We start from the raw sequence: 16186 nt of genomic DNA, 5'->3' as shown, positions 1-16186 counted from the left end.
CAAATCTGCTTACATTTATGTTCCTCTTGAAAACCCGGCAGCACTTCCTGTTGCTTTGAGGATCAGTTTCAAAATCCTCCGCCTGTCCTGGAAGGGCTGGAAAGATGGGCCAACCCACCTCTCTGCCAACCCTGGCTTCCCCAGTGCTTAGCCCTGGAAACTACTGGAAACCAGCTCCTCCTCGTCCTGGGACTCTTCCTTCACCTGCACTTTGATTCCACCTGGAAGGCTTCCCAGTCCTGGCACCAGTCAGAACCCCAGCTTACCTCTATAATACTGAGTCTTTTTTTTCCTTTGAGACCCTAGCATTCTCATGGCTGGGACTGTGACTGTCTTGCTTATTGCTGTGACCTCAGGGCCTAGCAGAGCCTGGCAGGTAGAAGATGCTCACTGGGTGAATGTTTGAAGACACAAATGCCACGCTTGTGCCTATCTCCACCCCCTGCACACTGTGGCCCTTTACCTGGGCACCATGCTTTCCGGTGTCAGTATAATACCGTGGTTGAGAACTTGGGCTCTGGTGCCAGAATGCCTGGGGTTTGAACTCAGGCTCTGCCAACTAACTAGCTATGTGATCTTGGATAAAGCATTCAGGATCTCTGTGCTTTGGTTTTCTCATTTGTGTTGTTCAGTCGCCAAGTCGTGTCCGCCTCTCTGCGACCCCATGGACTGCTGCACACCAGGCTTCCCTGTGCTAGAGTTTGCTCAAATTCATGTCCCTTGAGTCGGTGATGCTATTCAACCATCTCATCCTCTCTTGCCTTCTACTCCTAGGCACTAATAATAGTGTGTGATTCAGAGGGTTAAATAAAATAATACCTAAATCGTTGATTACAGGAAAAAAATCATCAAGTGCTTTGCACTGAATCCAGTGTGCTTCTCCTCCCTTCCCAGCCTCTGGTAAGCCAGCTTTCCCCTCAGTCACTATGTGCTGCTCTGGCTGTCTCTCTAGCTGCTTTAAGCCTTCTGAGAACAGGCATCCTGTCTGCTGCCTGCTGCTCCCCAGGCCCCTGGGAAAAGTGGACTCAACACTTGCTGCACTGAATAGAGGTTAAGGCTCAAAGTGGCTAGGGAAGCTGGCCTGGACGCACTTTTCCAGGGGAATCACAAGAACAGAAGTGAAAGCTGACTTATTCGATTTCCTGTTTGAGAATTTGAAGAAGCTCACCTCCAGAAACTTGAGGTTTTATCTTGATACCCCACAGTTAAACCTAAGATGGTTATAAAACATTGTGAGAATTGCCATAGTGAGGAACAAAGGGTGAAACGCTAGGATGGAACTTATTAGTGAAATGAATAAAGTTTTAAACAGTGATTTAACAAAATATGCAAATTGGAAAGATTTCTATTTTACATGTCCCCCCCCCCCCCCCGCAGAAAACTAGGCTCTAGATCATGACATCATTTCCCTTTCAAACTGAAAAATACTAATTAATGCTCGGAGTTTGAATCTAAGCCAGGTGTCTGACACTTGGAGGCCTGTGAATCTTGGGGTCTATCTGTGTCTCTCACCACAGCCCTTCCAGGCGCTCATTCCAGGTGCTGGGTTCGTGTGGTTTGAATGCTGAAATCCCTCTGGAGGCCCCTGTGCAAGTTATTTTTGTTCAAAGTGTAAAATGAAATCTCTCAGGAATGCCCCCAATGACATCACAGGAAATTCTGAATTTGAATCAAATGAGAAGGTGGTTATTTCCAAGAAATCCGTTAATACTTAACACGTCTCTGAATACCTGAAGGCCAAGAGACAGAGGAGAAGTCCATCTAGAAAACCTCCCACTTTCTACTCTAGTGGTGGGGACAAAATCACTTCTGTAACTGAGGACTGTGTGCTACCTGCTAAAACAGACTGTATCCAACTCAGCGAGTTCTATCCAAGCCATTTATTTGAAACGCCAACTATATGTAGGATAAAGTCAGTGTTACATGCTTGTCAGTAACAGTAGAAAAATAGAACCAGTGAAAACCTTTGTACAACCGTAATGGTACTCAAAAGAGAAATGGATCGATCGTTTTACAATGCTTCCCACAGACGAGTTCAAGTTCGGAGGTACCTAAATAAAAATACTATGTATTTCTTTAAAAAACACTATGTACAGTCGAAGCGTAAACAAGTTTTACAAAGTACTGGTTATGCAGGTTGTAGAAAACACTTGCATAGGACATGAAATCAGTTTTAAGAAAAATTTCTGAGCCTTTAGCATTGAAGGCACTTGACTTTATACCAGTAACAGCACAACCACAAGCAATGCAGTGTTGCAGAAGACACCACCTCTCTCGAGTGCAGACGTGGCGCATCAACAGCAAGTGGAGTTCAGGAGTCTCCCTCTCAGCCACCCCACCTAAGAGCGAGGTTCCGTCCCACCTGCCCGTGGAACCCACACAGTCACGTGCAGGTTCACCATGAAGCTTCCAGAGCTCCTCTCAGCTCTTAAGACAGAACCCACGTAAACACGCAAACACAAGAGGTCACTTTCAAGATACACACTTGCGAGTCATCTTTCTACAGAAATGGCCACAGCATTATAATATTCAGAATATGGAAGATTGATTCATGGTCTGAGGGTTTTCTAGAGGAAAAAAAAAAAAATCAGACTTGCCAATACAATTACATAACAGCTATTGCAATCAATAGGACAAAGAAACAACTTAACATTTCATAGAACATTGTTTATACAATAGTGTTAATGGAAAAACAGCACGATACCCTTTAGTGTGTGACGGTAACTCTTTTAGTAAGGTTATCTGTAATGAGGTTTGAAAGTAAACTCCTTAGTAGACAAAGTAAACCACTGCAGAACGGGGAGTAGCACCCATCACTGCTGCTTTAATAGGAACTTTCAACAGGAAGTTAAAGGTCAACCAAATAATTAAAAATGAAAAGTCAAACATTTCCCTTTGAGTTCAGTCCTAAGATAAAAACATAAATGCTTTAGAATTGCAAACAAGTATCTTACAAGTGTTTCATGAAACTTATTTTCCCTAAAAGGTAGATTTAAACATGAAAATACATATTTTGCCAAGTCGTTACTGAGACTTCCAGAGACCGACACACGGGGAGGGGTCAGCTTTGTGCCCCTGCTGAGGCCGTATGTGCTGGTTTCCCTCCATCAATGGACAAGTGCTATCCACTGCTACTCAAGTTTGAAGAACAAATCCAAAGAAAACCCAATGAACAAGTTTTTTTTTTAAGGAAGCATAAACAAGAATTAGGTAAAGTTTCACAGAGAGTTCAACAATAACAAAAAAACTCAAATAAAAAGAAGTCATTTAAAATCCTTAAAATCTACCTGGTTACCGAAATGTCAGGAGAGCTTAGGTCTAGGGATGTGCCTAGAAAAAGCTACAGGGGCACTGAGAAAGGTTATGCATGGTACGTGGAAAAGGCCAATGATTATTTTTTCACGAGTAAGTTTTGCCTTTCTTGCTGCTATCTTTTCCCCCTAGGAGTCATACCTATGACTCTGAGCTGAAATTATTAATCAAGATCACAGAATTAAAACAAAAATATAAGAACAAGACCAACAGCATCTTGAAGAAACGTGGATCCTCTGCTTCCGCTCCAGGATCTAACTGGCATTCGCCAACCTCAACATGGCGGGCACCAAAAGTGGCGATTGTCTAATGGCCTGATTGTCCCCGGCCTCAAGAGGAGATCTGGTGTGTTGAGATTTGGTTCTCAGGAAATTTCTACACTGAGTAAAACACTAGGTCCTAGGGCCTAAGTTTCATATTATACACGTTAATTTCTCAGAGCAATCTTACTCAGACTTCACATTTATCTTAGTACAGCACTGAAAGATTTTAATGCTTAAGAAGCATTAAAAAAGATTGAAGAGATGGGGTCAAAAGCCAGAGGCACATAGCTATTCAACCTACCCTACTGATCATACTTCACAAGACACATTAAAGATCCATTAACCCTACCCTAACACAAAACCCACATCTGTTCACCTTCTGCAAGTCACAGCAGTCCACAGTCCCACAGCACGTTTCTCTCTATACACAGTTCAGCCAGGTATGCTACCAAATTATTAAAAACAAACTTCATAAATTAAATAAAACTACAAACAGTGGGTCACTTCTTTTATATTTTGGGGACTCGAAAGAATATTTAATAAATTTTCAGAAATACGCCATGTGGGGCATCAATAGCTCTTATGTCTTTAAAAAAAAAAACAGGTTGGAGATCAGAAAGACTTCCCCACCAACTATATCTACTCACTCTTAATTGCAGTACCAGCACAGCACAGTCTGAATTCAGAAGAGAAGTTTAAAACTGTATCAAGAGAATTCATGTCAACACATGTACATAAATACACCTTAAGGAATGTGATGGAATGAATATTTTTTGTTTCTGAGGAGAGACAGACCGAGATTAGTTTCAAAAGACACTGTCATCTTATTACAAAAGGTGAAACCTCCTAAAAATGAGAACAGAGTCCTAAAGTTTTTCATCTTAAAACAAAACAAAACAAAAAGGAGCCTCAGAGGCGATGATATGCAGCCAACCTCGCAGCAGCCTGGTGCTGACTCTGGGAGACCCAGGGCTTGGTGTGCAGTGTGGCCAACATGGACGGGCGCGTGGGCAGCAGCTAACTAGCCAGGCAGCAGAGCGAGTGGCGGCGGTTTGCCGGTGTAGACAGATCAACTGACGTGTTCCCATCTTTGAGACTATCTACTGTTAGGATTTTTTAAAATGTCAGATTATTCCTGAGTGTGTATCCACAGGGTAAAGTAGGAAGAGACTGTAAGAGAAACTACAGTTTCGGGAAAAATCAGAGCTGCTGACATCCAATAGAAACCTATTTACTTAAAAGTGCATGTAATTCATTTATATGGTAGCTTGTAAAGGCTCCCTAGCCCTGCATAGTTTTAGAGTGAGTGTGAGTGATTCAGAGTTGTATATATGTATATACACATACACAGAGAGGAGGCTCCCGAACATCCCTCAAGTGAGGGGAGTGCTCAGAAAAGTCTCTTTTAATCTAAGTGCTACGGCTGTATGTGTGTTATGTGTAAAAATACAAAGTGAATGCTCAAATAATGTTGAACTGATTTAAAAACTCAAATGCTAATATATTTACATTGGAGAGTAAGAAAAAAACAGTCCTTAGCTCACACATTGCCCTTCTAAGGGAAAGGATCTTAAAAGACCCCATGTGCTCAGTGGTTCAGTAAAATCCCAAACCAGCGTCCCCAGTGGAGTTCAAGTAGGACATGTAGTGTTTCACTGGAAAAAAAAATGGTTTTTCTTTTTTGGTGACAAAGCATTATGCATTATACAATAACTTTTTAAAGGACACCAAAATTCGGACACACTTTGAAAAACACTTAAAACATCTACTTACAAACAACAAATGACATCCGTAAGACTGAAGCCCTTTTGTTTTTTTCCCCCCCACAAGAGAGCAGGACAACTGAAGGCAGCAAGCAGTCACTCCCCACTCAGCTGCTGAGTCGATGCTCAGAAGCAGCGATCCCGTAGTGCAAGCTTAAGTTACTAATTCCACTGCTTTAGGATTCCAAGAAAGCTGATCTCTTTCAAACCTCATCTAGTGAAACTCTAATCCACATGACCAGAACCTGCAGTGATTCTAACAGAGTCTGTACTGTGGATAAAACAACAAGCTTTTGCCTGGATGCAGAAGGCTTTTCTCCTTCTTGTTCTTTCCTGAACCAGGAAAACTTCAGGATTCCTGATTGGACTCCTGCTGGAGGAATGCAGACCAGCTCCCAGGACTTATTTAAACAGGATGACATAAGATTTATGAAGACTGAGCAGGAAGGTTTCTGAACTGAAACAACTACAGAAAAGAGAGGAGCATTTTTGATGTGCTGTTCTTTGGAATTTCTATAATTAAAAAATAAACACAGAACTATTTCATAAGAAAATACATCTTAGTGTGCAATCCAATGCACGTGGAAATAGGTAGATGAAAGGTAAAATGCAAAAAAGTATGAAAATACAGTCCTTTAAATGTGGCAATAAAGTTTAACATAGTGATATAAAACCAATACAGATAAAACAAAGGTACAAGTGCAAAAAAATTCCATTGTTTGTAAAGAGAGGGGAAAAAAAAAAAAGTGCCAGCTTGTTTGTTCTTAAAAATGCTTCCCCACACAATTGTTCAAACACAAAACAGACAGCAGATGCAGCATTCAAAATAACCCTCTTAGCATGCCATGTCTAATAAACATGTATATACAAAAACTAGAATAAAATAACGTGAAACTGAGTTATCAGCTGGCATCAATAAACTGGTCTCTAAGTTGTTGGGTTACATCATAAAATGGGATGTTTCACATCTCAGGCACGGACGACTTGGAGGTTGCTCTCAAAGGGCAGACTTTTTGTAGAGGAAGTCTGGCTTGCTCGGGGACCTCCTTCCTCTGCTGACTGAATCTTCCCTTTCCAAATCTGTATTTCGCTGAGCTCCATGGCCCAGGGACTCATCTGCCAGTCTTCTGCCGGATCTCTCTTCTGGAGCTTCAGAGCTACATGCAGAATGTGAAGGTCTGTTAGGAGTCAGCCCAAAAGTCAAGTCAGTTTCCACTGCGGCTCGCCCCCTGACATGGGCTGAACCACTGCCGGCATTTTCTGGGGCTGCCAAGGGAAAATCTGGCCGCTGGGGAGGCTGCTCAACAACGTCGAGGTGTATCGGCTCACTCTTCTGTCTGTGTGGATGCCCGTCGGGGGGAAGTGGATATTCTTTCCTAGTTTCTTCCTGCTTTTTAGGTGAGGTCTGGCCTGGTAGGTAGGCTGACTTTAAGCCACTTGGTGATGCCTTATTGTGGCTATACAAATCGGGACCAAAATATCCACCTTGTGAAGGGGAGGGGGTACGTCTGCCAGGGGCAGGAGCAGATGGTCTGCAAGCAGCATTTGAGAAGTCGTAGAAATCCGGATATTCCTGCTGATTTTCTCGAGCATCTGTTTTTTGCTCTAGTGTGTGTTTCTTTCGAGATGTGTGTGTATGCCTCTGTGGAATACACGATAGATGCTGGGGAGGCCCTGGTCCTACTTCAGAAACTGCCTGGCTTAATTCTGTGTCCACAGCAAGTTCTGGAAGCCTCCTGTCCTTGAGTGACAGCGTGGATACACCCATGGCAATATCTGGCATTAGATCGTTTAGCACAGGTTGTGTGCACTGCAAACAGAAACAAACAGGGGGAAGGTTAAAAAGAAAAAGGCCTGTGACTCCCTCTTTTTCAAATGATGTTCACTGATTTTGTTTCCTCATTATAAAAATATATGCTTAATTTTAAGAATAATAAAAATATAGAAAACTGTAAGGCAAAACCCCCCCACAAAACCCCAAACCTTCCGGACTGAGATAACCACTGTTATTAACATTTTGAAGCAGTTCTCGCACCTTTTTATTTTGCACAAATATTAATTTTCATAAAATTTAATGCATATATAATACTGTCACTAAATTTTGAGATTTCTATTTAAATTACTGGATACTATTCCACTGTATTGATGAGGCATGACCGCTTAACTATTCTTCCACTGTGAGACCTTAAGGCAGTTTCCAGTTTTTCATTATTATAATCGGGAGTGCAAGGAACATACAGATAAATTACCTTCAAAGGGAGTTTTATTTAATTATAAAGTAGCAGAACTTTTGTAACTGTGGCACTGAGGGCCAGGCCGATAAGATGGAAATTGGGTTTATCCAACACTATTAACCTTTGTTATTTCTTCTTTTTTGAGGGGTTGGAGTGGATAGCAGGGAGAACAGGCAAAAGGGTAAAAGGTGAGGAAGGACCATAATTTGACTCAAGCTGTACACTAGTCCAGTCATCTTTCAATGAAGACTCCCTGAACTAATATATGTATCTTTTATCTCTTATGTTGAATGCTACTGATAAAGTGTGACTAAGCAGGAAGACTTAAAAATCAATACTGTTTTTTTTCAAATGTATTATATACAACAGAAATTCAACCTTCAATGCAGTGCAAGATCAAGCAAGGAAGTCTTGCTTAATTTACTAGCAACTAGCGCTGGCAACTGTGATTTCCAATTAAATGAGTGCTCTGATCAAACAGCTTGCTGGAGGCAGAGACACTCATGAGGGTTAATATTCTGCCTATTTTATGAATGGGGAGTCTCCTGCCACACTGTTCCTGATGGTATGCTCAGCTACAAGTAGCTTCCCCTTCCGGCCCCACCAAAGCCTTTGGGAGAATAGCAGACTCTACAGAATAGAGGCCAAGAACAGACTCTAGACATGTGCTTCAAGAGTGCACTATGAAACCAGTAACAACATTACCTGTGTTGCCCAGTAACTCCACCCTGTCCAGACACCTGCACACGAACATAAGGGAAGGCACTCACTTCTTCCCACCATACACATCTTGTCTCTTTTCTCTGGACTTTCTCATCCACCTACACTCTCTTTTTCTCTCCAACTTCCACACTCCTTAAGTCTGTGCTTTCAGCTTGTCAGTAACACTGTGCACTGCTGAGTCCCAGGTAGGGGTCCTGGGGCCTAGGAAATTGCTTTTAACATTCCAGAGACTTTTAACTTCAGGTAAGTCACTGAAGTGCGAACTTACCACTTGTTTTTCAGATGCTATTGTTGCTGAGGCGGCAGCGGCAGCAGCAGCCACCGTCTGTCTCCCCAGTCCTGTGGTGTTGGTACAATCAGGGGCTGCTGCTTTCACACCTGGCAAGTAGACTGGAGGGGGGCCAGCTTTAGGGGCTGTTCTGGAGTGAAACAGTGAGTGATTACAGGGATAAGAAAACGAACGTGAAGGATGCTGACTGGGAGGTCTTTGCTTCCAGCCTGCTTTGAGCTGGTTATGGATTGGGGTTGCTGGCGGGTGGTAGGGAGGCGGTGGAGGGGGTAAGGGTGGATGGAAGGCCACGAAAGAGTCCAGATCTGTAAACATGGTTTCTGCAGTGGGGGTGCTGTTAACTCGACATCTCCCAGACTGTCTCATTGTCAAGAGTGGACTTTCATCTCCAAATCGTTCATCAGGAAAGAATTTGTGAGGATTCTAAGAAAGAATGGAGGGGGAAAAAGTTAAGATATTTGTTAGCAGATTTCCTGGACAGAAATTTGCAGGCTGAGAGAATTAAGTGAGTACCTAAGAAAACCACATTCAGTAAAAAGCACAACATATTTTTCTAGGCTTGAAGCTCAAGGAAAAATTACCTTAAAAACGGTGTAAAACAGTAGAGTGCAGCCTCCGTAGCTTAAAGTACAGCTATCAAGGAGAGCTGCTTAGCTGAATGCCCCAGAAAGCAGGTCAGTAATCTCTTGCAAATTATGTGATGATAAAAAACAGGAAATAAAACCTAATTCAAATATGTCTTTCCTAAGAAAATAAAAGTACCATTAAAAACCAGAAGAAGAAAAGGCATATGAGTGAAGATCCTCCTAGAACTTTCTGATAAAACATCTGTACGCATTCAGTCTGAAATAAAAACTACAAAATACTACTATGTAGAAATAAGTTTGATTAATATTTTGATAAACATGGGGATACTTAACTTATACAACTTATACATTTAAGAGACCAAATTAAGATACAATTTAGAATGGCACAGAGAACAGAAATGAACAGAAAACAAGACTATTTTAGGGATGGAAACTACAGTAAAAATTGAAAATCAAGAACCTACAAATGGTCTGCTCCTTGCCTAGGGCTACCATACCACGTTCCCCTTTGAAAACTCAGGCTAAAATGGTTTGCAGTCAGTGGCATGAAAACAATGCAATCACTTCACCAGATGAAATTAAATTTTATTTTAGTCTCTGCTTTAGTTGTGAAGATTACACATTTTATACAAAAATACTACTATTTTTTGTACTAAATAATTACTAGAATTGGATTTCTTCCTGCTAGTAAAAAAAAAAAAAGCACTCTACTCATTCTTTGATTCTCATGCTTATGTGGTTTGAACTATCGTGCAAAAAAACTTCTTGTAAAAGGGAGGAGAGAGGAGGAAAGGGGGGGCATCTGGAAGGTCTGTTAAGGATGTAGTAGGTCACAACCTGAAATCTAGTGACCAAACCAGGGAGAGAAAAGCAGCAGAATGTTCTCTCTTTCTCTTTCTCACTCTGTTGGGTGTACACACCATGAGCTTTTAGGGGTCACCATTTATGTGCTTATTATGTGCAAGAGACACAGCTGCTTTACAGACAGCCACTCTTACCTTCACAATTCACTTTACAGGTAAAGAAACTGATGCTCAGAGAGGTTATATAACTTGCTCTAAGTTAACTAACTGGTAAGCACCATTGCAGGATATAAAACCAGTTCTCACTCCAGAGCCTGTGCCCCATCCAGTCTACCATACTGCCTCTTACTGAGGGCTTTCAGGTCACCCAAGACACCAGGACAGTTGAAAAAGCACGTACAAAAGAAAAGGACAAGCTATGAGGGCTCCCTGGGATGTCTGAAAATACTGTCTGAGTTACAGTCAGGGCTCCTTGTATTTTATTTTTTTCAGGTACAAAGCTGACTATCTAGACTTAGAAATCACAAATCGCAAATTTCAAAATATGACAAATAACACAAACGTTGCAAAATCCAAAAGAATACCACAATATTTTCATTATTAATAACAGCTGACAATCTAACTCAAGATTCCCTGTTTTAGGTAGTGGAGGGCTGCTTCCCACCTGCAAGAGTTCTGCTGCAGCATCGGCAAGACCAAACTCCCTTAACACGCGGATCTGAATTTCATAGCTGACCGTGGCGCCTTCCCCACAGTTGAGCGCGTAGGCCCTCTGCACCTGCTCAGTGTGCCGTAGCTCCTGCAGACGTCTGACCATGTCCTTCATAATGAGGAGGCGAGGAACTGCAAGAAGAGAGACAGTCTGTAGGCACAATGCCTGAGCTGCACAAGACCACCTACTGAGTGCAAAAAAGAAAAGCATGTGTTTTGCATCCTCATCAACTTTTGATAGTATTTTAATTTCCAGGAAAGATAGTAATTTATACACATCTAATTATTTTTTAGGGTTTTAAAATTTCACAGTGCCCCAAAGGCTCTTAGTCATACCAGAGCCCCTGAACTGCATTATGAGTTCACAGACTAAATACAATTTTACTTGCATATATTCTCTGCTGAATCTCAGGATATTTCAAAAGTCTTTTAAATATATTCACTCTTTTATTCAAATAATCTTTGAGTCCTGACTATGCACCAGGGCTTCGACTCAGGTATTAGGGTGCACAGAACAAAAGACGTGATCCCTATCCTTACAGAGCTCTGGTTTTAATGAAGTAAACAAAGTACACCAGCACAGCAGAGGGCCGCCAGTGATCGTAGAGAAAGATGTGCAAAGGATGCTGAAAGAACTGGAGGAAGGGCCCCAGTCCAGACTGGAAGCAGGCAGGGGAGGCTTCCTGGACCAGGTGAGCTCTGAATGGAGACTTGAAGAATGAGAGAAAACCAGGCTGGCAAATAACGTGGAGCCAAGGTTTTCTGGTCCTTTTCTGCAGAAGGACCAGGCACGTGTGAAACATGCAAGTGAGAGACAGCAAGGCACAATCGGATGGCACAGCCAGTAGACGGTACAAGCAGGAAGGGTAACAGGAGAGAAGGCTAGAAAGAAGGGTAGTGGCAGACCATAAATGACCCTCTGTGTCATGATAAGGAATTTAATTTGTATCTGGGGAACAACGGGCAGTTGCTTGTGTGGGGGAATGAGAGGATCCGAGTTGTGTTGCGGTAAGTGCATTCTGAGAGGAGTGGAAAGCAAGGGTTGGCAAACTATCGCCTGTAGGCTAAAACCACTCTGCCACCTGTTTTTGTAAATAAAGTTCTACTGGCTCACAGACACACTCATCCGTTTAGGTATTGCGTATGGCTGCCTTTGGCCTATGACGGCAGAGCTGAGCATAGTCCAATAGAGACTGCATATCCCACAAAGCCCAAAATATTGACTACCTAGCCCTTCACAGAAGATGTCTGCCACACCCTGGTATAAAGGCTAGAGTGGGAGTAAGGTTAGACAGGTTCACAGGTTAGGAACCTGGACTAAGGATGCAGCAGAGGGCTGGGGAAGAGGGGACCATCTGTAAGTATCTATGAGACAAACTGACTTGAGTGGTCACTGATTATTAATTCTGGGAAAAGGGAGCTACTGTTTACTGAGTGCTTACTTTGTGCCATGCAAACTCCATATTCCTCACAGAGCTTCCTTAAATCTTCACAAGAACCCTAGAAAGGAGATATCCTCATTTCACAGATGAGGAAATTAATGCTCAGGGAAGTAAATGTCTTGTCCAAAGTCATACAAAGTGGCAGAGCCAGAACATGTGCCCAGGAGTCTTCTCCAAAAGCTAGACACCTTACATTAGCATGGTAAGCGAGGAAGGGAGAATTTTGATGGTACAAGCATAGGGCCACATCTCATTAAACAACAGAAAGACAAGTCCTATTTTTCTGAGCATACTTAATTGTAGATCTCTTTGGGCTTTTGAGAGTGAGTTCTAAGGTTAAATTATACTGCTACTCAGTCGTATTAACTGAAGTTGATAAAGTCCATGATAATTACCAAAGGTTCAAAAGCTGCACAAACCAGCTACAGAAATACTTCTCTTCATACTGTTCATTCAATGTACACTTTATTAAATAGATACACAGCGGTCAAATCTGGTAAGGCAACAACCGATCAGAGGTTAGTTCTGGAATAAAACGAATGTGTTCAATTAAAAGTTCCGTCGTTATGTCTTTTACTATCCTTAACTGAAACGGAGACTTCTCAGCAAAAAAACGCACAGCATCATTTCCAGTAATGCTATAGTTTGCTGATTTTTTGGACTCCTGCAATGGTAACGGGCAAGAGCTATACATTTCTGACCCCCGAGATCTCTGTGGATTTTCTTGTTTTAGAAACTAACATGACAGCCCTTTGGTTAACGTCAGCACTAACTGACACTCAGATGTTTTCGGACATGACAATTATACCTCGATCAATAGACAATAAGATGGAAGCCTGAATTACAATGCATATAACATTCACAAAGCAGACCTTGAGAAACTGGATCTCCCAGAAACCAATGGTAATCACATTTTGAGAGGGCATATATAGACTCGAAGATCTAAGTTGATAGTACTCTCCCCAAAGAGTCTTATGAGAAACACCCTATGGTGATGAAAAGTCTGAATTCCTCTAAACCAGTGGTTCTCAACAGGCAGTAATACTGCCCCACAGGCACATTCGGCAGTGTGCAGAGACATGAAAATGCTTCCGTGAGGCTGTCACAAGGTGTGTGTGGGTGCACGTGCGTGTAAACACATGTGCAACTGGCATCTAGTGAGTACAGGCCAGGGATGCTGCTCAACACCCTACAATGCAAAGGACAGCCTCCATAACAGAGAACTATCCAACCCTAACGTTCAACAGGGCCAAGGCTGAGAAACCCTGAGCTAAACTGAAAAACTGCACACATTTGTTACTGTAAAACAAAATACAAAACAAAAAACTTAGCTTATAAGAATTTCTTCTTTAATGAGAACAATGCATAAAGGGTATTGGAAGGTGGAAAGAATCAGCATGCATAGAGGGGTTACAGAATATGATCAGACTATTCACAAGGTTAACCGCCTTACCTGGGATTTCGTTTGCTACCACTGAAGGAGGGCTCGACTGGTTGCTGCTGATCTGCTGGTGGCTGATCATGTGGCAGCACTGAGGCACGGCATTGCTGACCATGTAAAGCGTGTCTGGCACGTTGGACATTCTAACCATTCGCAAACGCACAAGGTCTGTTTGTTCCACCATCATCTCGTCTAGCACTGACTGAAAACAATTCAGTATTAACAGAGTTAGTCAACCTTACACCTTTGTTACATCACATTTAGAGAAAGATTACTGCCATCATCACATAAAAAGGGAATTAATTTACTGTTTGCAGTGTATACAGCCTAAAATTAGTGGTAAACGGAGACAGTACTCTAACCTCTTTAATTTTTTCCCTACCTCTTTAATGTTTAAAGGAGTTTTCTGGAGCATCTTTGAAAAGAAATAATCATTTTCTGAAAAGTATGCTTTTAACAGGAGTATTTGAAATTTGAAGAAGGGATATAAAATTAATCAGAAGTGAAATTATACATAAAGTCACAGTAAAGAAAACAATGTAAATATGGACTAAATATCCTAGCCAATAAGAAACGCTCAAGATATAAAATATTAAAGACTGATATTAAATTCAACAGACCTACACATAAACACTTGTTAAATAAGCTTCAGATGAATCCACTTCAGCAAACTGCAGAACGGTCAAAATGGCATAATGTAAAACCATTCTCTGCATTTACTGTGGGCATGTACCCACGTATGCACGGGTACAGGAGGGCTGTCTGGTCAGCTTGCGGCTGCTGTACTTTGAGACAGCACAAAGGAGGGGAGATCTAGTTTATTATGGACCTTTTAGCACTAGACTCAACCTTCCACAGAGGCCTCACCTGCTCGAGCGACTTTAGGCACTGGACTTATTTCAGAAAGACCTGACCCAACCATTCTGCCTCCCCTGCCCACCTCACCGTTTCACAATTATTTAAAGTGTCAATTGCTTCCCAGGTGGTAAAGAATCTGCCTGCAATGCAGGAGACCCCTGTTGATTCCTGGGTTAGGAAGATCCTCGCCACCCATTCCAGTATTCTTGCCTGGAGAATTTCATGGACAGAGAAGTCAGGCAGGCTACCGAGTCGGACACTGAGCAACTTTCACTTTCAAAGTGTGAATTACTCAATAAGGGGTAGATTATCAACCTCATCAATAAATCTCTCACAAATCCTTTCATATATGTATTTTAAACTAGGGATACTCCAACAAATCCATTCTGAAGGAGATCAGCCCTGGGATTTCTTTGGAGGGAATGATGCTGAAGCTGAAACTCCAGTACTTTGGCCACTTCATGCAAAGAGTTGACTCATTGGAAAAGACTCTGATGCTGGGAGGGATTGGGGGCAGGAAGAGAAGGGGACGACAGAGGATGAGATGGCTGGATGGCATCACTGACTAGATGGATGTGAGTCTGAGTGAACTCCGGGAGTTGGTGATGGACAGGGTGGCCTGGCGTGCTGCAGTTCATGGGGTGGCAAAGAGTCAGACACGACTGAGCGACTGAACTGAAGTGAACTGACTCCAACAAATAAAAGGGAGAAAACTTTTAAGGTAACTATGTTTCTATATCCAAACACATTATTTTGCCTGTTAATTCATTTCATTAAGCTTAAAGGTGATTTCTGACTTTCAAAGACTGTCAGTTTCTCAAAAGGTCACACCGAAGCGCCTCGGCTGAACACGTCTAATAAAACTGCAGTATTTTATACTGCAGTATTTATCATATTTACTTGGAGAGTTATGTTATAAATGGCAATACAATATAATATAATGTCAGCTTTTAATTTAATAGGCCTGAAATTTTGTTTTAGCTTGTACACTTTTTTGAACGCTAAATACAATTTCCAACAGTCACCCACTACAGAAATATGTTATAGGAAGTCATGGCATTTCTTTAGTTTACAAAAGGAAGAAAATATGTTTGCAGTCTTCTTTCAAACATTTTTCCCACCCTGAAGATAGCAACATACTGATGACCATTTCAGTAAAATGAAGAAGTTTTTTCCAAGCTAACAGTTTGCAAGAAAAACTAAGATGAGAAAAATGTAAAATACAACTTAATATGATTTAAGTTATAAATATAAAAACATGCTTGATAATTAAACATTAAACATAATTAAACTACTCTGGTGAGAAGTCAAAGCAGAATTTACTTTCACTTTCCTTATTAGGCTATTTCCAAATATTTAAATGATACTACAATAGATATCTTTGTGTTTATAGTTCATAATAAAGTAGTTTAATATCTTACCTTCGCTTCTTCTACGTAGGGAGAGAACAGCCGAGGACGAACATAGATTCCAGCATTTTTTTGCCGTAACCAGGCATTTGACTTTCCACCTTCTGTTGTAGGAAGCATATCTGATGGAGGAGTACTAATCAAGCCTCTTTTCATCTTGAAAAATAAATTATTTTTTAGAGAAACAGACATTTGTGTAGCACAATATTACTAAGATAAAAATAATTATACCTATAAGTCAACATGTTCAAACTTCACCATTTAAATATGAACTTAGGAATGCACATGAAACTTACACATACTTTGAATGTTTAAAAGTGTTTAAAGGATTCAGAAAGCCATAAAAAGGTA

The 16186-nt window shown here is 41.4% G+C and overlaps 1 protein-coding gene across 2 annotated transcripts in view; it reads right to left on the bottom strand.

The window, feature by feature from the left end:
- Window positions 1-1865: 1865 nt before the first annotated feature.
- BTBD7 (BTB domain containing 7) overlaps window positions 1866-16186 on the bottom strand; it is an 88961-nt gene continuing 74640 nt past the window's right edge. For both annotated transcript variants that reach the window (XM_086363158.1, XM_086363159.1), the window contains exons 7-11: window positions 15848-15991; window positions 13581-13770; window positions 10639-10817; window positions 8564-9007; window positions 1866-7148 (exon numbers count right to left, since the gene is read on the bottom strand). In XM_086363158.1, the coding sequence (XP_086219284.1) occupies window positions 6336-7148; window positions 8564-9007; window positions 10639-10817; window positions 13581-13770; window positions 15848-15991 (1770 nt within the window). In that variant the 3' untranslated portion in view covers window positions 1866-6335. The remainder of the gene's footprint in view (window positions 7149-8563; window positions 9008-10638; window positions 10818-13580; window positions 13771-15847; window positions 15992-16186) is intronic.

The sequence above is a fragment of the Bos grunniens genome, chromosome 21 (genome assembly GCF_055505025.1).
Source record: "Bos grunniens cultivar Pamir isolate PY7600 chromosome 21, Bosgru_T2T1.0, whole genome shotgun sequence".
NCBI lineage: Eukaryota > Metazoa > Chordata > Mammalia > Artiodactyla > Bovidae > Bos > Bos grunniens.
This window is presented reverse-complemented; position numbering and strand designations above follow the sequence as displayed.